This window comes from Oryza brachyantha, chromosome 2 (assembly GCF_000231095.2).
Source record: "Oryza brachyantha chromosome 2, ObraRS2, whole genome shotgun sequence".
Taxonomy (NCBI): domain Eukaryota; kingdom Viridiplantae; phylum Streptophyta; class Magnoliopsida; order Poales; family Poaceae; genus Oryza; species Oryza brachyantha.
In genome coordinates, this window is record NC_023164.2 from 1,937,400 (window position 1) to 1,959,401 (window position 22,002).

At 40.4% G+C, this 22,002-nt stretch overlaps 3 protein-coding genes across 3 annotated transcripts; 2 read left to right on the plus strand and 1 right to left on the minus strand.

The window, feature by feature from the left end:
• The first annotated feature begins 4,973 nt into the window (after positions 1–4,973).
• LOC102713794 (U-box domain-containing protein 52-like) lies at positions 4,974–9,108 on the plus strand. The gene is made up of 9 exons (XM_040521102.1): positions 4,974–5,108; positions 5,367–5,488; positions 5,608–5,792; positions 5,893–5,938; positions 6,145–6,334; positions 6,559–6,642; positions 6,739–7,323; positions 7,762–8,502; positions 8,657–9,108. The coding sequence occupies exons 1-9, from the start codon at positions 5,049–5,051 to the stop codon at positions 8,729–8,731; spliced, it is 2,088 nt and encodes a 695-aa protein (XP_040377036.1). The 5' UTR covers positions 4,974–5,048; the 3' UTR covers positions 8,732–9,108.
• Positions 9,109–9,850: 742 nt separating this feature from the next.
• On the plus strand, positions 9,851–11,409 carry LOC102714067 (ribulose bisphosphate carboxylase small chain clone 512-like). The gene is made up of 3 exons (XM_006646831.3): positions 9,851–10,147; positions 10,316–10,447; positions 10,843–11,409. Exons 1-3 carry the CDS (start codon positions 9,983–9,985, stop codon positions 11,089–11,091), a joined length of 546 nt encoding a protein of 181 aa, XP_006646894.1. The 5' UTR covers positions 9,851–9,982; the 3' UTR covers positions 11,092–11,409.
• A 212-nt stretch (positions 11,410–11,621) lies between these two features.
• Positions 11,622–17,407, minus strand: LOC102706726 (VIN3-like protein 2). The gene is made up of 4 exons (XM_040520463.1): positions 17,213–17,407; positions 14,663–15,347; positions 13,340–13,644; positions 11,622–13,263 (listed from the first exon to the last, which is right to left on the minus strand). Exons 1-4 carry the CDS (start codon positions 17,229–17,231, stop codon positions 12,032–12,034), a joined length of 2,241 nt encoding a protein of 746 aa, XP_040376397.1. The 5' UTR covers positions 17,232–17,407; the 3' UTR covers positions 11,622–12,031.
• Between the last annotated feature and the right edge of the window lie 4,595 nt (positions 17,408–22,002).

Here is a 22,002-nt window from a genome sequence, read left to right on the forward strand (position 1 = left end):
AGGCAATCAGAATGGGGTAGGAATATGAGGTGTGTGCATGTGTGTGGAAAGCGAAGGTGAGTTGGTGAGGTTGAGAAGGTTGGCATGGCATGGCAGTGTCTTGAGAAGAGGAGGACAGGGACATGAATCTACTGGGATTGCTTGGTACTTCCCATGTGGTACAAGGCAGGCACAGGGAAGAAGCTAGGCTTCCATGCATCATGCATTCTGCAGTTTAGTTGCAACAAGGCCACAATTAGTCTAAGCTAGGTCTAGGAGAAGGGGAGAGAGACGGAAGAGATTTGGTTCGGTCCAATAAATAGTACCTCGGGGTACCGGTACCTTACGGTACCAAATCATTTCTGATCGTTGGATCTAATAATGTTCATCCTACTCAGTTAGACCTAATAGTGAAAAACGATTTAGTACCGTAAGATATTGGCCATAACAAATCGAGAGAGAGAGAAAAGGAGTAGTATTTGGTTGCACCAAGCTATCCTCATGTTCCTTTCCTAAGCTGAGTTTTGTTCTGGTTGGGCTGGCCCCCACATTCTAGCACCTAGCTTGCTCTGGTCAGTTTCTGGTAGGTCCAACCCTGCCCCGTCCACGTGGCGAGACGGGACACCCGGGCTTGGAGGGCCGTCCGATCGCGGATCGGACGGTGGAGCATTAAAAGGAGGAGAAATTGGCTTTACAACTCTGAATTTTTGTTATGCTTAATGCTGACTGAACTCACTGGAGTCTGAGTCAGAAATCTCTTGCAAATTTGTTGTTTGCATTTGAAATTAAGCATGAGCATTTTCTCTCAATTTGTTTATATCCTGAAACTTCAAAAAGTAAAAGCCCTAGTTTATGATTGTGTGAGAAATAATTTCTGTTGAATTATTCCTCTAGAAGAGATCAGGGTGCAGGGAAGGAGCTTCAAGGAAGCCAAGAGCTATTAGCCAGCATGTCATGGCAGTTTGGTCTTCTGAAAGAAAAGTTCAGCTAACGAATTTCTAGGTGAAAACTCTCCTAGACCCAACTGCAAAAAAAAAAAAAGAGCTACTCTAGCTAGAAAGAAAGAAAAATATCACTACCTATAAATCAACTAAGAGACAGAAAAAATAAATCCATGAAAAGAGATAGGTTGAAATTTGATTCGCCCATATCATATATCATAATTTTACTTGTGTGTATACATGTGGTTAGCTACTGATCCAGGTTGAGCAATCAGTTCGTTGGCGTGTTGCTGTCAGGAGGTGTTAGCAAGTAAACACCACAAGTTGCAGCTCTTTGTATGTGTTCGTGACTGACCAAGTGTAGCAGGAGAGGAACAGGAGGATGCTTCGGTTGGAATCCAAAAGGAATGGGAATTCTTAACATAATTATGCTTTGACGCAGTTGGTAGCTAACTACAGATATGGAGCAGGAAAGAGGCACCAGAGTTTCAGAAAGATTATGTCCACGTTTACAACAAGCTTTCATTGGCATGGTTCAGATAATGAAGCTTTGATTAGCTTTAGATTACTGTAATAAAAAAATGTTAGTCAAAATTGGGTCAGAGTAAATTGTAAACACACTGCTAGTACTATACTGTATTTGTCAGCAGCTGGCAGCACCCTGAAGATATTAGTTAAGGTTAGGAGAAGAAGAAAAAAAGGAGACATTTTTGTGGTTTAGTTCTGAATGTAGTAGTTGTTCTTACTCAATAATGATCTTGTCATGTAGGAGTACTATTGTACTAGTGGAAAATTTGTTTGTTAATGTGGTTTAGTATGTGTGCTAATACATCATTGCAAAAGGAGGAGGAAATTTACATATCAAACTCTACTTTTTTTTAGCATGTCTCCCCTTTTTTTGCACTGAATTGACACAGTTTCAGTGGGTGATTGTGTGAGTTGTTGCTCCATGCCTTTGCTTTGCAATGGATTAAGACTGTACATCAAATATGTTCAATTTTAACAAAGCAGCCAGCTGCTATCAGGTAGTTAACCAGGTAGATATCATGAACAATATTTCAGACATAGGATTTTTGAAATTGGTATCGCTGCCATGTCAAATCAAAACCTAAGCGTCAGAGTCTTCACCAACACAGCCTACCGTTAGGGAGATTAAAACATTCCAAGATTCCATCACATACAAGTCTGCATAACAAAGCGAACTGTCGGTGCTTGTACACATTGCGTCACCTGTTCGTCATGACAAGCAGAGCAAACACTGGTTAATTCCAATCCATTTTCAGAGAACTGTACTTTGATTTCGCAATAAAAACAGTACAATTCTGGTAGCAGCATGAGGAACATGATCTGAAAATGACAGAAAGATTCAATACATAACAGCTAAACACATCAGTAATTACATGAAAACATGTCAGTTGCCGGCATTAACTAGATTACAATCAGTTGAAGCAATGTACTGCAAGTTCAACGCCGAACCTTGACGACGGATGGCAGCCTGTGAACGGATCAAAGAAGAATCATCAGGTCAAGGCCCCAATTATCATCATCTTCAGTTCCTCTCCCTTTGGTTGTCAGTCTAAATGCAAACTCTGATTGATTGAATTCCAAGCTACCTAGAGAGGTAGATTGTTAGAAAAACTATGGATATCTAGGTACATGCATCATATATTTTATACATGGGACCAAATTAATTAAAAGTGCAAGTAGTGAAAGGTGTGATGTGCTGCTACATGCAAAGCAACTTTTTCATGTGGATACATGCATATTCAAAGTTCAAACTAGGAGCTTGATTGGGCTGTACTTGCAGAGAAATGAGAAGATATGTAGATTAGGTTGGACAATCATGACCTTTTTATGCTTGTTAATTATATATGCTAATTAAGTATGTGTAAAAGATGGAAGTAGGAAGTAACTAGCATCAGGTTATATAGTTTATTTGAATGTAAATTATATATCTGCATGCACCACTCGTAGTTTGAGTTTTCTTGTGACGAAGAAGAGAGAAATTTAGAGAAAGAACGAAAGAGAAGCTGGTCGTTGTAGCTGCCTAAAAAGGCCTAACCATACTTATGACTACCGACAGATTGGGTTCTTGGCTTTGGTTTCAGTTCTACTCCAGTAGATAATATCATTAACTTTTGAACATATGTTTCATAATTCATATAATTTAAAAATATTATACAATTATTATTATTGATTTTGTTGTATTTGGTTTACCATTAAAGATAGCGGAAGAATAATTTATATTTTTATAATTTTATATAACTATTTGTATTTAATAAGATAAATGGTTAAACATATGTGAAAAATAACAGTGCAATATATTAGAAGAATGTGGGAGTGGTTTTTAAGGAGTAGGCTCTTGGCTAATTCACCCGTGTCACAAGATGGATATTCAATGGAAGGCACTCCATCTGATCATAAATATTTGTGTTTATTACAAGATTTAGTCAAATTATTAAAAAAAATCAAATTGACCATCAGTAACTTCGCAATGCATATCTTAGAAAATGAGAAAAAAAAGTATGCCCATCGAATGCATGGTTTAGAATGAAAACAAAGCATGCCTAAATAGTGATTTGTAACGCTCAAATTTACTCCGATTTCTAACAATGCCGTCGTTAACTTTTAGTCACATGCTCGACCATTCATTTCATTAAAAAATTAAATTATGATTAAAGTTTCTTTAATAATATATCAGGCCAAAACAAAATAAATAAAAATTACACAGTAAATTAACTGCATCATTTATAAAAAAAACCGAAGTTGGTAATTTTTTTTAATTATTTACTAGTGGAGAACAGAAAGGCCGGCCCAACAAGCATGGGCCAGTTTTAGTGGGCTAAAATCAGCCTTATGCGAACAGTTGGGCTAAAAACATACATCAATTTTTTTTTGGAGAAATAAAACAAGAATAATACAAAAGGTATACCGTTTGAAGGTATAATATATGACACATGAGTATCAAGCCTATATAGTTGTGTATTCCCTTTTAAAAAAGGAAAGCTAATTTCTGCCACCGCTGCCGACGCCACATTTTGTCCCTATGTTACTGTGTAGGTTGTACTATGTGCCCTTTGAGCCACATTTTATCCTGATGAGTATGTATGTAGCAGGACATGAAACTTTGCATTCTATGTAGAAAATGGGGTGCGCACATGAAAATTTCAAATTCCTGAATTATTTACTAAGAATCATACTTTAGTAGGATAATGCGAGAAACATTTATATAAATTTTTTTTATACAAAATATACCACTTATAAGTTTAATAAGCGTGTCCGTAAAACATAAAATCTCATATGGGAAACATTACGAACGCATCCCTAGTTCTAAATTATCTAGAGATTTTTAGAGCTAGAAATAGCCAGCTCTAGAAAATTTTTAACCTAGAGCCATACCAAACAGGGCATTTTAGATTTGTTTTATCCGAGTTGGATTGATAACTTTTTTTTGACTATTTTTAGGCAATAATATGGGATGAGAAAAACTCACCTCTCAAGCGATGCAAACATTTCCCTCCAAATCCGCTTCTTCCCTCCATTTTGGCGCCAATTTTTTTTTTCTCTCTCTCTCTCTCCGCCTCGCCGGAGATGTCGTACCCCACGTTCCCAACCCACCCGCCGTTCCCCGTGTCGGCGAAGAAGAAGGACGATGACGGCGGCGGCGGCAAGAAGGAGGCCGCCGCCGCGATGAGGCGGCTGGCGGAGATGGACTTCCGGGCGGTCACCGACGGCGGGAAGGTGGTGGCGGCCGTGGCCGTCGACGGCGACAGGGGCAGCCAGCACGCGCTCAAGTGGGCGGCCGACCACGTCCTGTCGCGCGCGCACCCCTTCTTCCTCCTCCACGTCCGCCGCAAGCACGCCTCCCTCCACGCCGCCGGTACGATCGACGGACGCCGCTCCTCGACACGATCGATCGATCTAACTAATATAAATTGATTTTGGATGCGATCTTAACTGATTGCTGCGGCATTGTTCATGTGTATTGCTGAATTATGAAATTTCGCCATTGCAATGTTAGGGTTACAGATTTTTTTTTCTTTTCCTTTCTTTTAAATCCATGCAGTGGGGAAGCAATTCTCCTTATTGCACGTGCAGGATGACGTCGTGGGTCCTTTTCTTGATCAAATGGATCATCAGACCAAAGATTTGATGCTCCCATTTCAGTCCTTCTGCAGCAGACGAGAGGTATATTCTCCTGCCCTCTTCTTTCAGAATCTGAATGCAATGAAGATGTAGAGAGTTTTCCAAAAATTACTTACTGAATGGAATGATCATGTTGGAATGGACATGAGAAGGGCCACCTGTTGATCTTTCATTTCACTTTCCATATATCCTATTGAGATTTTGTTTTCCTTTGTTTGGTCTGATAATAGCAATGTAGCATGAGCAAAATTATGGCACACTGACCCTTTTTTTTTGGCTGACTTGCTTTAATATCTACAGTTACAATGCAGGGAAATCATTCTTGACGGAACTGATGTGTGGAAATCTATTGTTGATTTTGTCATTGACCACAAAGTTAACAAGTTAGTACTGGGGGCATCATCTAGGAATGCATTTACAAGGTGCTCTATCTAATTCAGAACAACTTTGTTCAGTTTATTTTCTTATTTTGTTTCACAGTTCTCTTTTGACTGTTAACGGTTCATGAATTAATCTCAGTTCTTATTCTTAACTAGTGCAGGACAATAAGAAAGTTGGATGTGCCAACATCTGTCACAAGAGCTGCACCAAGTTACTGTTCAGTGTATGTTATATCCAAAGGAAAACTATCTTCATTTAGGCCTGCCACCCATGCAAGGGCAAATGATTCCAGCAAACAAGAGCTGGGATCCAGTGTACCTGAAAATCAGCAGATACTTGTAAAAAGTCCGTGTTCCTCTAATACTAACTTCCTTAGATAATATTCAGTTATTCACTCTACTATCCTTGTGAGCAGTATGTTCATGACGTGCATTGGAATTTGTAGGTGAACCAGCACCCATAATACGTATTGAACGGCAAAATCCATCTAGGTGAGCTTACATCATTTCTCTATATGCCATCATAGTGTTACTAATTCCCAAAAGTACATATATTTCTTAGATGTTTTTATGGACATATCAAATATGTCATGCTATTTATCTAAAGAAACTATCCCCTGTTCTGTATTAAGTCAATAGTCAATACAATGGAGGTTCATCTAATTATTTATTATTTCTGTTATGCACATTGATGCCAGTTCCGATGAATCAACAGAGAGCAGCCTCATGTCAGCAGATCATCAAGGCCAAGCCAATTTGTCATATCAAAAAGCATCTTCATGCCCAAGTGAATTTTTAAGAGATATTAAACAAGGCAATAATTTATCTCAAGAATATCCTGGGAACCATAGAGATTTATTGCTTTTACATAAGGAGGATAATGAGCAGGTATGCCCTGGTCATACAAAATACTTGGGCTTTGATGAATCAAGCTTTTATAGGACTGCACTTAGTCCTGGATACAATGTCCCTTTATCTCCAACCCTGAGTGAAGAGTGTACTGAATCAACCTCTAAATATCACACAGTATGCTTTGATAATTTTGCCATACTCTTTGTTATTTTAGTCCTATGACTCGCAGAAATATAAATATTAGACCAATTGCTTTTCAGGAAGATATGGAGGCTGAAGTAAGGCAGTTAAAGCTTGAGGTGAAACAAAAGAATGATGTTATGCACATGTGGAACAATAAGGAGGTAACTGTAATACCTCATGCTGTATTAGTTATTGTTTATCGCATAAAATATGTCTCTAATCCCATATTCAGAAACTAATGGAAATTTGGACTGCAGTTATCTCTTGGGATCGAAGACACAACGGAAAACACGCATGCAAATGTTGACCCTGAGGATGAATATTTACAAGAATTCATGACATGTTCGAACAATCCCTGCAGTGAGAGACAAAATGCAGAACTAAGTTCAGCTGTTCTTGGCCAAAAGCATAAGCTATTGAGACTTGAAACCCTTTCTTCTGACCAATGCAGAGAGAGAACCATACAGGAATTTAAAGACCATAGTTCCCAGGATGCAGTGCATCCAATCTTAAGACGCTTGCCACCAAAATTTTACTCGCCTAGAAATGATAATAAACGTGGATCTGCTTCTGAAGAGGCTTACAATCTTGAACTGAAGTGTAAACCCTTGCCGAGGCCAATTGAGACGAAAAAACTACTGGAGGGTCTTCCAACTAGATTTCAGTGCAAAACATACACAACAGAAGAGGTCGCAAATGGCACCGACCATTTCTCACTGAACCTGAAGATAGGGGAAGGAGGTTATGGACCAGTCTATAAAGCTACACTTGACAGTACTCTTGTCGCTGCCAAGATTCTCCATTCTAACATAACTCAAGGCCTGAAACAGTTCCAACAGGAGGTATGTCTATGGCCAATTTTGTTTGACAAAGGTATCCCGCCACCACAATTTCTCTTTTCCAATCAAATGAGGATGATATTTGGAGCTTGGGATACATACTGACACAAACGATTCCAGAGAAGAGCACAATCACATTTTCATTTGATCTTGGCAATATTGTCGTTGTAGATAGCCACATATTTCTGATAAAGACAAAATCATGTAGACAATGAGGTGTGCACATGAAAAAAATTCAAATTCCATTCACAAAATGAAAAACCCAACATTCAGTAGTACGAAATCATAGCGACTATGTGATGCATCCAAAATGAAAAGGAAAGGAATCATGGATCTACTTTTTGTCATTTGCCAAATATACATCGTGCATCAGTTTCAGCTATATATAAATGCTATTTTTGTAAACCATGATGGTAAGAACTTAAATTGTGTTATCAACAGGTTGAGTTGTTGAACAACATTCGCCATCCGAACATGGTGCATCTGTTGGGTGCTTGCCCTGAGTATGGCTGTCTGGTGTACGAGTACATGCCGAATGGCAGCCTTGAGGACCGTCTCTTCTGCCGATCAGGCACACCGCCCCTGCCATGGCAGCTGCGTTTCAAGATAGCAGTGGAGATAGCCACCGGCTTGCTCTATCTACACAAGATGAAACCTGAGGCCTTTGTCCACCGTGATCTCAAGCCTGGAAACATCCTTCTAGACCAAGATTTCGTTGGCAAGATCAGCGATGTTGGCCTTGCTCGCATCATTCCCAGGTCAATTGATGAGACAGTCACGCAGTACCGGATGACAGATGCTGCAGGGACCTTCTGCTACATTGATCCTGAATATCAGAAGACAGGACTGGTCACCACAAAATCCGACGTGTATGCGCTCGGCATCATCTATCTTCAGATGATCACTGCAAAAGACGCCATGGGGCTTGCTTACATGGTCTCTGATGCACTGGAGGAAGGAACATTTGAGGGGCTCTTGGATCCTAATGTGAAAGGATGGCCTGTGCAGGAAGCTCAGAAGTTTGCTGAGCTTGCACTGAAATGCTGCGAACTCCGGCACAGAGATCGTCCTGACTTGGAATCTGTCGTGCTTCCTGAGCTGATCCGTCTTCATGCACTTGTTGCACCATCTGAAAGTAGTTCTTCCATCGAACAAGGCCACCAGCGTTCAGTCAGTGACAAGGTAAGCAAGAAAAAAAAGGCCCCGTGCTTTTTCTTTGCAAATTCTCAACTTATGGGTGTTCCATTCACCAGGATATCTCCAATGCGTGTTCTGAATTTCTGAACTTATGGGTGTTTCATTCATCTAGACTAATATTGTTCTACTCTAAATGCAGGAGGTGGCTCTGGATAGTGACTTGGCCGATATTCTAAACGATGGGTTAGTGAAGGGAGCATCATTTGCAGCATAAACGTGCAAGGAACCAGTAGATATAGTCCTGTCAGCGATACTGGAATATTTCAGTAGTTCTGATTCTGTTGTAAATACGGCCCTAGCCCAGAAATTTTTGGAACAATTAGATCATTTGTGAAACGTGTGATACTAACATCAACCTGTAAATTGAACACAATCTATACCTGTCATCTGGTAGTATTGTACACTTTTATCAACTGGAAATGGAATCAACTCAAACTGATTTGATCAAGAGCTCGGGATACATGTCTTTATCAGGATCAGGAATGCCAGAAATGTCTTACCCTGAGATATCACATCTTTCAGGACTGTTGTAAAAGGGAAATCGTACCGAGTTAACTCACAATGTCATAATGTATTTTCCAATGTGTGCAAAAAGGATTTTTTGATATGATGGATGACAAAACCCTTTTTTTTGGCTATAATTTTCAATGATGATGAACACCATCAAATCAAACCATAGGTGATTAATAAATTATCTGTTGGCGGCCTGCAGGACTCATGCTAGTGGGATGGGGAAAAGATGGGCGATGACACCAAAGGAAAGAGATCACCATTGCTCTGGCCCCATCGTCCACTACAGACATACAACTCCCATGTTAAGCCACCGTTTCTCCAGACCAATGAGAAAAATGATCAAGGAGTTTTTTCCTACTAGCAAAATAACATGTATTTTTCTCAATCTAAGTACCCCACAATTCTTTATATCATTGAGTTTGCATGAGAAGTATAATTCAGATTCGTTGTTATTCCCTCTTACCTATTTTGAATTATAAAAGTTTACGGTATTTGTTTTTTTTCACATTTTTATCCCATTAAAAACTCGTCTAATTGCTCACAAATGTAATAATCACTTGAAGCAATTTTACCGTTCGTAAGCAATTTTCACATTTTTATCCCATTAAAAACTCGTCTAAAATTAATGGTATCTCCTTACGAACGGTAAAATTGTGCTAGACGTAATCATTCCCCTAAATAACCACATGCCAATTTTATTTATAGTACATTTTTGAAGCAATATAATCAGACACATTTTCATTATTCTTTAAAATAAGTAAATTCGAAACACAAGTTTTTTACTATAAAGAAAATGGAAAGGTGCCATACTGCCATGCCATCTCAAGCGCACCGTGCCACCTTCTCCTAGCGCCACCACCACTATCTCCCAGCTCGTCACTTTGCTCCACTCCTCCCTTCTTAACCCGACGGCCGCCGCGGCCACCACCACCACCCCATTCTGGCCGGCGCCATGTTCCTCAGCACGGCCAGCTTCGTCGTCGCCGGCGCCGCCGCCGTCGCACGGCCGGAGCAGCCGGCAGTGCTCGGCCGGGACCAGAGGAAGTTGCCCGGCTCCTCCTGCAGGGCAACAAGAAGTGCAGCAGCATCCAATGGCTTCAGGACCTACTGCATGAAGGTGAGCAAAACCAATGAACTCTAACACACATCTATCTCAAGTTTTTTAAAAGGATCAAGATGTCTAAATATATTAGAGAAAAGAAAAGATCAAGATTTCTTGTGCATGTGAAAATTGAAATACAGTAGAGGATTAACACAGTGAGAGAGATTGAGTTTGTTTGTGTAGACATGGAACCCTTTCACCAACAGGAGGTACGAGGCGATGTCCTACCTGCCTACCCTGACTGAGGAGTCCATCGTGAAGGAGGTAGAGTTCATCATGTCCAAAGGATGGGTCCCTTGCCTCGAGTTTGACAAGGTACAACAAACTAGCACTCCATCTTTTTATTTTTCTCATGTTTACAAGTTAAAGATTTAAACTTTCAGTCTTAAATTTAGAATATATCATATGGTTTTTTACCTAAGTTTCTTTTTCAGTTTTGGTTTTTAGATTGCTAAGAATAAACACCCCCTATTAGTAGTGTCTAAGGGTGCTTTCGCTTCGTTTCCGATCAAAATATAAACACTTCTAGCAATGTATCTGAATAGAGCGATGTCTATATTCGGTAACTAGAATTAATGGTTATATTTTAGAACAGGGCGGTATGAATCACCAACAATAAACTTAATAAATGTTCAAGTCTATGTAATCAATCAACTTGGAATTGAGTAGCAATGAAAACCAATGGATGGTGATGGTATGGGTGTACTTAGGAGGGGAAGATCCATCGGAGCAACAGCAGGATGCCGGGGTACTACGACGGGAGGTACTGGACGCTGTGGAAGCTGCCCATGTTCGGCTGCTCCGACGCGGCGGCGGTGCTCCGGGAGGTCGACGAGTGCCGGCGGGAGTACCCCGACGCCTTCGTCCGCCTCATCGCCTTCGACAGCAGCCGCCAGTGCCAGTGCATGTCCTTCGTCGTCCACAAGCCACCCTCCGCCGCCGCCGGCGAAGCTGAATGAACCAAGCCTCATGCATTCTTCACTTACATGTGCTTGTGCTGTACTTGTTTCAGTTCAGCTTCAACCTTTTGTAACTTCGTTTTTCAGTTCAGCTTCGGTACTGTAATAATGTTGATTTTGGGTGTCATGAACTCAAGATCATCCTTCTAATAATCACGCGTTAGCTTGAGAAGGTTGTCTGTATTGATGTGATGTGTGTGCCGTCGCTGATCTGTAACAGATGACCCGGATGAATTGCTTGAACTCTTTCATCGCAATCACAAGACAATGGGTCATGGGAGAAGCAGGCAAAACTGCAGGAAACAGGCTATGAACCAACAACCTGATCTGCACATGGCTTTCTGCTGAAACCCATGACCAACTGCCGTCTCGTCAGAAATGCAAGACAAGATGTATAGCATGTTACCGTTTGCACAAGTGAAACCTGCAGCAGAATCCAAACCTTGAAATAATTGCATGTGCACCATCAATGGAACTTCTCGAACGGTGACACTAGCAAGCAAGAAAGGGCAGCAACAGGAGACAGCAAAGGGTCTAACTGACATAACATTAGTGCAGACATTTTGCATCTATTGTTTCCCGGTACATCCTGAGAATCATCCCTCCCTCTTAGAGCAGCAAACAGCGCTTCAGGTTCCATGCGCTTGTGACAATTTCAGAATGCTCCTAAGCTGACCAAAGATCACAACTCCTGATGCTCTGTACCAACATGGCGGTACGAATAACAGAACTGTAAACTATAGACTCCTAAGTGAAAAAGAGAAATAAGTTGCCCGATAAATTAAACCTACTGTCATAGCGAGAGTAACGCAATGAACAGATTGTATAAGTTAACTGCTTCAATGAAATTTCCAATGAAGAATCAATGCAACGATCTGCTACGAAAGAATGGGACCAAATATGCTCCTCTACAACGAGAACAGCAAGAGCTCCCCTCTCCTTAATGCCAAAGTTCCATGCAGAAACCGGAGCGCACAGAAGGTGACCTTTTGCTGTAGATGGCGTCCGAGAAAGTGTCAGCAAGCTGGCCAGATAGGCTAACAGGATCGTCAATAAGTGTGTTTACGTAAACACTGACTATCTTCCTGTCATGAGGGGTGGCACGCAGGCTAAACCAAGTCAGAAACTTCACTCTAAAATTGGTCTCAATATAGCCCTCACATTCCAGCCACCTGATCACCTTAACACAGTACTCATAAGATGCTTCTGGGCATCCATCCTTGTGGCCGATGTCCTCACATTTACCTGTTCTTTTATTTGAAGAATTTCCCGGTTCCCTTTCAGGCTTTGAAGAGCCGTTTTGAAGGATGTTATCACCAGGTTTTGTTTTCAAGCTCCTCCCATTTATCTCCTTACCATTTTCCATACATCTAGGTGCAGTTGGTGGAATAGAGCCAGAAAATCGAGGTGGAACAATCACCAACTCATTTCCAGCAGGAGCATTTGATGCGTCATGTGATCTAGGAACTTCGCTTCTCTGGTTCTGCTCCATTGAATTTGAGGACTCTCTAAGTAATGCTGTTTTAACTGTTGAATTGGGCTCCTCGTCTAAAGCTGATGCTGACAGTCCAGGAGCTTCCTCCAATTCAGACACCTCCATAACCCTAGCTACGGCCATCGGCATACTCTCTGAGTTGTTTGTAGGTTCATTGGGGTGATGACTTGCTTTGTCTGAATCAAGGATTTCAGGATTCTCACAGTATTCAAAATCACTTTCTGGCGATTTATTGAGATCAGCATACACCGCAGTGTTATTATTTGAGTCCACACCTTCTGAAGAAGGATCGGACTGACCACCACTATTTGCCTTTGGGCTCCCATTGTTTTGGTCTAGTCCAGAACGACCTGGCATCAAACCCTTCAGACCATCTTCCTTCTGACAGCTTGTCTTTATTTTGGCTTCCCATGATCCAAACTCCTTAGAGTTGCTGAATGCAACTACCTTAAATACATAGTTTGTAGCCGGTGCAAGTTGATTGACAACTAATGTTTTCAACGGTGCAAGTATGATACCAGTCGGACTTGATGAGAATGAACCTGTGGCTGCCACTCTGTGCCATACATTAAAGCATGTTACCTCTTGAGCAAGTGTACCCAAATCCAAAACTATAGTTACAGATGTTTGGGTTATAGCTTCAAACTTAACGAAGTTTGACGGTATCATCCGTGATCCTGAAAATGCACATATCATGAGAATTTAACACTGTTTGCATGTACGTGGTCCGACATGAAGCATAAGGAAACTTACGATGAAATTGCAAGTTAGAAAGAGATCCACCAAACAGAGACTCCATGGCCTCTATTGCTCGAGCACAAAGTTTCTGAACTTCAGCACCAACAGCAAGCCGGCTAACAATTCCACGACCCATGTTTGCAACTCCAGATATAGGACCAACCTCAGCCTCCAGCTTCTTCATCGCTGTGTCAACAATTTCATGCATGCCCAAGTACTTCTCTGTGGAGACAAGAATCTTATGACTCAAAAAAATCCGATGACACAATACATCCAATCGTCGAGCATCTTTAGCTATCACCAGCTGTTTCTTCCAGGACCTGAATAAGGGATTAAACAAGTCAGTTATTGTTCAGCAAGCTAATTTATTATTTCAATATCCAGAAGAATTGCATAACTTTGGAAAGTGGATCAGTAAACTTGATGACATTACTTATAAGTGTGTCGTACTGGATCGCCAAAAGAATCTTGAGCTCTTAACTACAGGCACTGATGACCGAGAAGACTATTTCAATAAAGACAATTGAGCAATCATGGTTCAAATGAATCCTATTTCCAGATTACTCAAATGGCTAGTAAACATTCACAGAACAAATCAAAAACTCCTCGCATATACTAGTCTAAGCATTTCTCCGAAAACTATTCATCCTTGCATGTATACTGAATCCACCCCAGTTGCTTCACCAAATTTTTTACTGACTTAATAACTTGGTTCATCCCCTGAAACTAGAGCTACAAGAACCCTATTAAGCACAAAAAGACCTGAATGGTGCAAAAATCATGTTTTCGCAGCTCGCAAACCATGCAGATGTAGCTTAAAGCCTCAGTTTAAGCAGCAAACAAATTAACTCCATATGCCTCAGTTTATGAGGCAAACAAATTAACTCCATATGAAAAAGGATGAAATCCAACAGAACTTCAGCCCATAAGGCAGATATAAGCACACAAACCCATCAGTATGATAGACCACACGCTCATAGCACAAAACTGAAGGCAAAAGTAGCCAACCAACTTTTTAAGAAACAAGGATCTTCACTGAGAAATCCTAAATACATACTAATCAGTAAGGTAACCATCCTTGTCTTGAATGATTTTACTTATTTAAGTTCCAGAAAACAAAAGTGGCTGCAGAGCATAAATAAATGCAGATTATCAAAGCTAATCCTCACAGCAGTCAAGCTAACATATTCCTAGTTGTTATTGTTGCAATTAGTGACAGTAACACAACTAATGGTAGTATAAACTGGTGGCAAAGGAATAATTACGACATAATATTCTGTGGTGAACAACAGAAAAAGATAAAACTGTGAAAACGAAAAAGTTGTTTCAGGAAAATACCCAAGTAGGTCATTCTGTTTCCGACAGCGAGTGCAGTAGTAGCCACCATCAAGTTTCTTGCACTGCACACTCTGCATGATGCCAGTTCTTCCATCCTTGAGAGCACACTCAAGATGGCATGAATATACACAAGAATCTTTCTGCAAGGGTTGATCTGAACTACAGAATAACCAGAGGCTAGGATCCTTATTGTCATCGTACTTGAAACAAATACAGCATGAACAGCGTTTGCAGAATTTATCTTCTGGATTAAGAGTTGCCCTGCAAGCTAAATTGTGGCAGAAGCGTGCATTACTTATTGGCCTGGGTACATCTGTAGTTGGACTGCTTGCAACAATTGGTAGTCTTGATGGGTTGTCACTCTTCCTCTGGCGTTTTGCAGGGGACTGATGGTTGGCTGTGTTGGGTTCAGGAGTAGGCTCCTTCTCTTGCACATGGTGCTCCACAGCAGCAGATGATTTGCCGGTTACAACTCTGAAGAGATAATCCAACATTCTCTGCTTCGATAATCCAGTATACTTCCTTTCCCTTCCTAAATCAGCACAAAGAATCTCTACAATTTCACGGCGACTCCAAGACTGTAATTTGTCAGGAGCACTTTCTGGCCACTTTGATAATTCACGGACAAGTTCCCGCTTTTCATCCACACTCATCAGTCGGCATTTAGCAGGCTCAATAGTAATTCCTGAAAAAGAGAACACCGGGAACTATTATTATCAACTTAATAAATAATCGAGTCAGAAGTACTTGCCAAATCTAGATGGACAATAAGAAGACATCAAAGGAACTTTTTAGATAATCTATTTACAATTGTATGTCCGAAAGGTATAGGTTCAAAGTCCAGAATGGAAAGGTTAAAGTTTATTTGGTCCAGTAGGAGAATTTTTATTTTGAATGCATCCTCTTTCTATTCTTAAACAAACTAGTAACATGCCCGTGCATGGCAATGGACCTATATGGGCTACATGCGCCCATAGGTGAAAACAGCGGTTTTTTCTAACATGGGCCTATAGGAGAAAGGGAGTGTTTTTTAATTAACCACTAGGGTTTTTTTCCAGGTTTTATGGGGGAGCTGGTTTTCTCATAAGAGGGTGTGCGCGCGATGTAGGGAGGGGTGAGTGAACAGACAACTGCGCTTTTAAAGTAGTAGAGATAAGTGACGGTACAAGTAACCTAGATAGCATGCAAGGAAACAACTCAATGAAAGATCCTCCAAAGGAATCTAAATTTCATACCATAGACACAACTTTTCCTATTATATCTTGGTTATTTGCAATCGAACTACTGTGAGCAACATAATGGATCACTGGCATATTTGGCAAGCTATAACGACACATTGCAAGTTTGCAACAAAAGAAGTCTTAAATTGTGGAAAGAAGATGATTTGGTCAATAATCTAAGAATAAATGCCTCATCAAAATGTACCAGATATAGGGTTAACGTAAATTGCAGAGGACCGTTATGATGCCATAGGTACAACGTTAACCTAGAACTATCCGACCTGAAATGCACAGAGTCAACCCTCTACATACCGTCTCAATGAGAAAGTGAAAAACTAAAAAGTTGATTCTTTTGAAAGAATACATGTTTGAATTGGCATCACGCAGCACACAAAGTTGTCCAGAAAATTATAGGTTGCATTACATGTATTAGCTTCTTAGCACTACTAAACAGAAAAACTATCATCAAACATCTACATCTTTGAGAGCATTGACATCTCCTTGCATGCCAAGATGGCTACCTTAATTGGTTAATCAACGCATCATCTGATCCTTACCATCAAGTATCAACCAAGAGCAAGCATACCCCCCTAACAGACAGAAGTCTACTTGGGAATTGCCATCCCTATTCCCGCCAACGCAACACACAATAATGCATCAACAGGACGCTCCAGCAGCCGAACCATCGACGCCCAACAGAGCTTTCCTTACCATGCTGCCACGGTGCTACCAACGTCTAGGGCTCTAGGCACCAGCCATCGGGGACGTAAATCCGACGAAAACGACGTAAAGCCAGCGGAACCCCGCCTCCGCCACCTCCCCCGGTGGAAAGGGCCGCAATGCGAGTACCCATCACCGCATGCAGCGCGAATCTGACACCATCCATCCATCCTCCCTCCCCAACATGCCATCCACCCCCACCACCAAGTAGAACCACGCATCAGCGCAGCACCTCCAAATCAGTCAACCAATCAATGAACAGTACGCAAATCGGAAATAATCTACCACCGCAACCCAATCCACGTCGCGTAATCCCAACCCATCCACCCCCCACCGAAAACCACACAAAAAAAATCTCCTAAATCTCGACGAACACCACCACCCCCGCAACAACAACAAAATGCCCTAAAATCCGAACCCCCACAAATCCCACCGCCCGAGCGCGCGGCCACCCCCACCGCCACCGCGGATTCGCCGCCCGACCGAGCAGATCGAGCCCCAGCACCGCCCAAAAAGAACACCACCACCACCCACAACCACAACAACAACAAAAAACACGCCGCGGAACGGCGGAGGGGGGAGGAGCAGGGGGGGCGGGGAGGCGGCTGACCTGCGAAGGGGGGATCCATGGCGAATTGGGGATCGATCGGCGGGGGCGCGGGCGCGCGCGGGGTGGGGGCAGAGGAGAGGGATCTCCTCCTCCTCCTCCTCTCACTCACGTGGACTCTTCCTCCTCTCTCTCTCTCTCCTCGCGCTCCGCTGCTGCAGCCGCTGGGTTTGGTTTGGTTTGGTTTCTCTCTCTTCTCGCGCACGCGAGGTTAACGCCTAGCCTTAGGCCTCGCACGGCCGCACGCATATCAAAGCCTACTAGTAGTACTACTTTTGCGGTTTAGTCCTCGGGTTCTCGCGTATTCGGTGGTGGGTCCACCCTTAGGGGGGTCAACGAGGTTGGTTTAATGGTTAGGCACCTCCTCTTGGGATTTTCTTAGGGCAAAATAGTGGTGCCTATCTTGTGTTCATGGTTCATGTTTAGTAGGAGATGGCGACCAAGTGACCAACCATGTGGAGGGCAAGCTAGTGGACTGTGTTTTTTTTTTGGGTGGATGTAAAAGTAGCTTAATATTTGTTTTTGACGTTTTCACAGGTTTCGTGTGGTTAGTTTTGCGTTGAAGTTTTGGGTAGTATGGGAGTTGTTTACGTAAATGTTTCGTAGGGTTTACACGTAATACAAATTACCCATGGAGACGTACGTAAGAAGTATTATGTTTTTCCTATGGTTTCCCGCCAAAAGCTTGGTCTGACGTATGGCTGTGGTGGAGTTGTTTTCATAAATAATTATGGATTATCATGTAATAGATGTCACCTGTAAGGACGTATATAAAAAAATCTCATATTTTTTAACAGTTTCGCGCCACAAGCTTAATATGAAGCAGGTTGGTGGTGAAGTTATTTGTACACCTGTTTGTAAGATTTAGACGTAAACAGCCTCTTGAGACATACGTAAAATGTTTTGTATTTTTCTAATAGTTTTGCGCCATAGGCTTTGATCTATCGTCTAATAGTGACGGAATTGTTTTTTTAATGTTTATAGGATTTACATGTAATAGTATTTATAGTCTACAGAGTCATACGTAAAAAGTCATGGATTTAGCTGAACCAACCAACCGAGTCATACTTAAAAAGTTATGGATTTAGCTGAACCAACCAACCGTGTGTACGTGGCCGTGTCATTGATACTAAATATAGTCTTTGTTTAGCTAAGCTACTATACCTATATACACACGAGGGGTATACAAATCATGCAATTCCTACTTTTTTTTTATTTTATCTAAAAAATATGCCTGTGGTATTGTGAGTTTACGCAGTTTTTGAAGGGTGCTTGTAGTAAATATTAATACAATATTATACGCGCCGTTATCATTTTCCTCACGAGCTATAATCAACTAACTGTACATGGAGTAGTAGTGCTATAGTATAAAGTAGAATAAACGAATACTCTATACACGTAGGGTATAAAAGTTGTTCGCTTTATATTTTCAAATAGATGACATCGTTGAATATTTTTACCTATACGTTTGACCGTTCGTCTTATTAAAAATCCACGCAGATATGCAAAAGTGTAACTTACACTTAAAATATATTTAGCTATAAATCCAATCATACCAAAATAAAACATAACTATATAATTTTTTCAAACAAAACGAGTGGTCTAACGTGTAACAGGAAGACAATGGTGTCATCTATTAAAATACGGAGGAGAAATAGTAAATTATGAACTTGTGTGGGGTGCTGATGGAAAGAAAAAGGTAATTAATTCTTTAATTAACACTAATGATCAGCAACTAGTGCAAGTAGTACAGTACTGGGTCGAAAGGGGAGGGGAGAAGGGCCGGGAAAAGCGGCAGAATCGGACGGTTGCATGCGTAAGCGGACGCGTACGTGGCCGCCGCCCCCGCCGCCCGCGGCGGACGACCCGGCGCTTCAAGATTCGTGCTCGCGCGATGGCGCGGAGCGAAGCGATGGATGGATGGGTGGTGCGGCCTCGTCTTCCGAGCTGAGCTGTCGAACGCCATTAATTAATTAATTAATTAATTAATTAATAGTAATAACTACTCCTACCCCCCCTACTGCTGCAGTGCAGCTTGCATCAGCATGCAGTGCATTGGAAACTACTTTTCCTCCTCTCTTTCTTCTTTTTATTATGACCTGCTTTAGAGATTTTTTCTCTTTGCAAATCTTTTCATTTATTCTTATGCTAATTTAAATTTTAAATTTTAAAATTAGATTTAATTTTAAAAGGTTATTGTACTTTATTTTTTAATATTTACTTTTAGATCGCTAAGGATACGTATGAAAGTTTTACTCATAAAATATTTTTACTTATGCTTATAGAAATTTGAAAAGATGGAGAGTAATGTAGTACTTTTACTCCTAATGTACGCACCGCAAAGATGGTATTAAGTAGTATTTACACGATCATTTTATAAGGGGTATGTATAACGCGAAGGTCATAAGTTACTTTACTATTAGCAATTACAGGATTACAATACTTTATTTTTTACTTTTTATTATTCAGCACACAAAGAAATTGTTTTTAGCAATTACTGTATTAGAGTTTTGTAAAGCAGATGAAAAATGCATTGGGATTTGTAAAAGTATGGGATAAATGTATCGTGACTTTAAAAAGTAAGGGATATTCTCGTCTTCGTGACATCGTATTGATTGTATTTATCTATATGATGTAGGCTAATAATACTTTTTTATGAAGGGAGTAATCACGCTTAAGACCGAGGGGTTTAACTAAGGATGGCCGTGGGTCGACCCACCGGTATTTTAGGGTCAGTTCAACTAAATAAACTAAATTTTATTTTGTGATAAAACTTAGTTTACTTTATTGAACTAGAGCCTGACTCTAAACTATCCACGGGTCAACCAATGCCCATGCGTCCATCCTTAGGTTTAACTGACTTATAAAGCTACTCCTATTCCAAAAGTTATCTATTATACCATTGAGTTTGTCTAGTATCCCAAATATGAACAGCATTGGCCGTTGTGTCTTATTTCTGTAATTTTAATTTATATCAAAACATAAACATTTCTAACATATTAACAATAATATTTATCTCATCAATTTTTTCTTATTTAAAATTATTTTTATTTTACCTCCATCTTACATCTCCATCCATTACGTATTTATTATGTGGCACCGCAGATTTTCCATCTTAATCTTTTTTAAATAACCTGGAAATTAATATATATTGGGATGGAGGTATTTTCTGAATATCTATACTTTAGGTCTTTAGAATGGAGGGGCTAGTTTTTAGCTGCGGTTATAGCTCTGACAAAATTCCCCAGCAATACTCTAGTTACCATATAGCACAAAGATATATAGAGAGATTCTCTCAAGATTGTTAAGATGTGCTAAAGATATTGTGCACCTAACCTTAAACAAGTTTAGTATATTTGTATGTAAATAATGGTAATTTTAGTATACTCTGCTCGTCCGTCCTCTTCCTCTGCTTGGTCCTATCACTAGCTGTACTGATTCTGTCTGTTGTAATGTACATATATGAATAAAGAATGCTCGAATTATTTTTTGTAGTTGATCTAAAAATAATACTTTTAGTGTTTAAAAAGCATTTTGTAGATTTAATTTGTGTGTCTGAAACCGTGAAGTACATAAATTCCGAGAAGACAAAATGGTCGGAAACTACCGAATAAACAATAGGGTGATTGTTTAGTTTCTTTGAGGGCATATTTATAAATAAAAAATAATTTATTAACAAAACTTGTATACATATTACTTAGCGATCTAAAAGTCAAAGCTAAAAAATAAACTACAAATAAAAAAGCCAGAATCTACTTCATAATTATGGTTAAAAAATTAATTTTGTCTTATAAGCATAAACGAAAAGATGGTTGTGACCGAGATACAAAAGCCCTGGTGCATACTGTATACTATCAGCCCTATTAATTTATTTTAAGAGTTATTTCAAGACCAAACTTTTACCATCAATTCATCATAAGTTATTGTACACAATCACCCTGAAATACAAAACTATGGGTATAATCTGCATATGCAAAAAATATATTTACATATCGATTAATCATGAATCAAAATCTATATACAAAGTATACAAATCTCACCATTTTAACACAAAATGAATTTCTTTCATGCTAAACCCACAAAAGGATAAACTAGCTACAAACTTCCATAATTTTTTATAGATGGACGCGAGCCTACCCACATATAATCTGTGAACTTAAGAATAAAACTTAGATCATTTATTTAAATGAGAGCTGGCCATAAATTATTCGTGAGCCAACCCACGTCACTTGAAAAAAATAAATAAAAGAAAATCAGAGTACTGGCAAGCATTGATTCTAGGTGAGCAGTACAGTACGTAGAGAGTCACATACAGTACACGGTACATGCAAGTACGTGACAGTGGGAGGAGGTGGTGGGGTGCCCTGTTCATCATGCATGCATTGCATGTCACAGCATCAGCTCAGAGGCATCATGCATGGATGGGCCCATTTTTTTCTTCTTGCCAATATGCCATGGCTGCTTTAATTTCCTTATTGGATCGGCAAACGAACGTCGTTTTCTGCTGGGATATGATACCAAGAGAGAGAGAGAGAGAAAGAGATTAAAGCAAAAAGAGATTAGGAGAGCGAGATGAAGGAAAAGTTCTTGCCTTTTGGAAAGGGAGTATCTCATCCGGTGTATATGTGCGTGTGTGTGTGTGCGCAAGTAGTTGATGTATATAGTAATGTAGACATATGCGACAAGTGACAACATGAGCCTGGAGGAGTGAGCACTGATAGTGTAGCTATAGTTTTGAAAATGTTTGGATGTATCCACTACGGTTTAATTTTAGGAAATTTACAACAATGACA

Coding starts and splice junctions, on each gene's coding strand:
- LOC102713794 (XM_040521102.1), top strand. CDS start 5,049: ATGGATCATCAGACCAAAGATTTGATGCTCCCATTTCAGTCCTTCTGC. Junction 5,489..5,607: donor TCTAGGAATGCATTTACAAG/GTGCTCTATCTA, acceptor TAACTAGTGCAG/GACAATAAGAAAGTTGGATG. Junction 6,643..6,738: donor ACATGTGGAACAATAAGGAG/GTAACTGTAATA, acceptor TTTGGACTGCAG/TTATCTCTTGGGATCGAAGA.
- LOC102714067 (XM_006646831.3), top strand. CDS start 9,983: ATGTTCCTCAGCACGGCCAGCTTCGTCGTCGCCGGCGCCGCCGCCGTC. Junction 10,148..10,315: donor TCAGGACCTACTGCATGAAG/GTGAGCAAAACC, acceptor TTGTTTGTGTAG/ACATGGAACCCTTTCACCAA. Junction 10,448..10,842: donor CTTGCCTCGAGTTTGACAAG/GTACAACAAACT, acceptor GGGTGTACTTAG/GAGGGGAAGATCCATCGGAG.
- LOC102706726 (XM_040520463.1), bottom strand. Junction 13,645..14,662: donor AAACAGAATGACCTACTTGG/GTATTTTCCTGA, acceptor TCCCTTATTCAG/GTCCTGGAAGAAACAGCTGG. Junction 13,264..13,339: donor TTCTAACTTGCAATTTCATC/GTAAGTTTCCTT, acceptor GTGCATTTTCAG/GATCACGGATGATACCGTCA.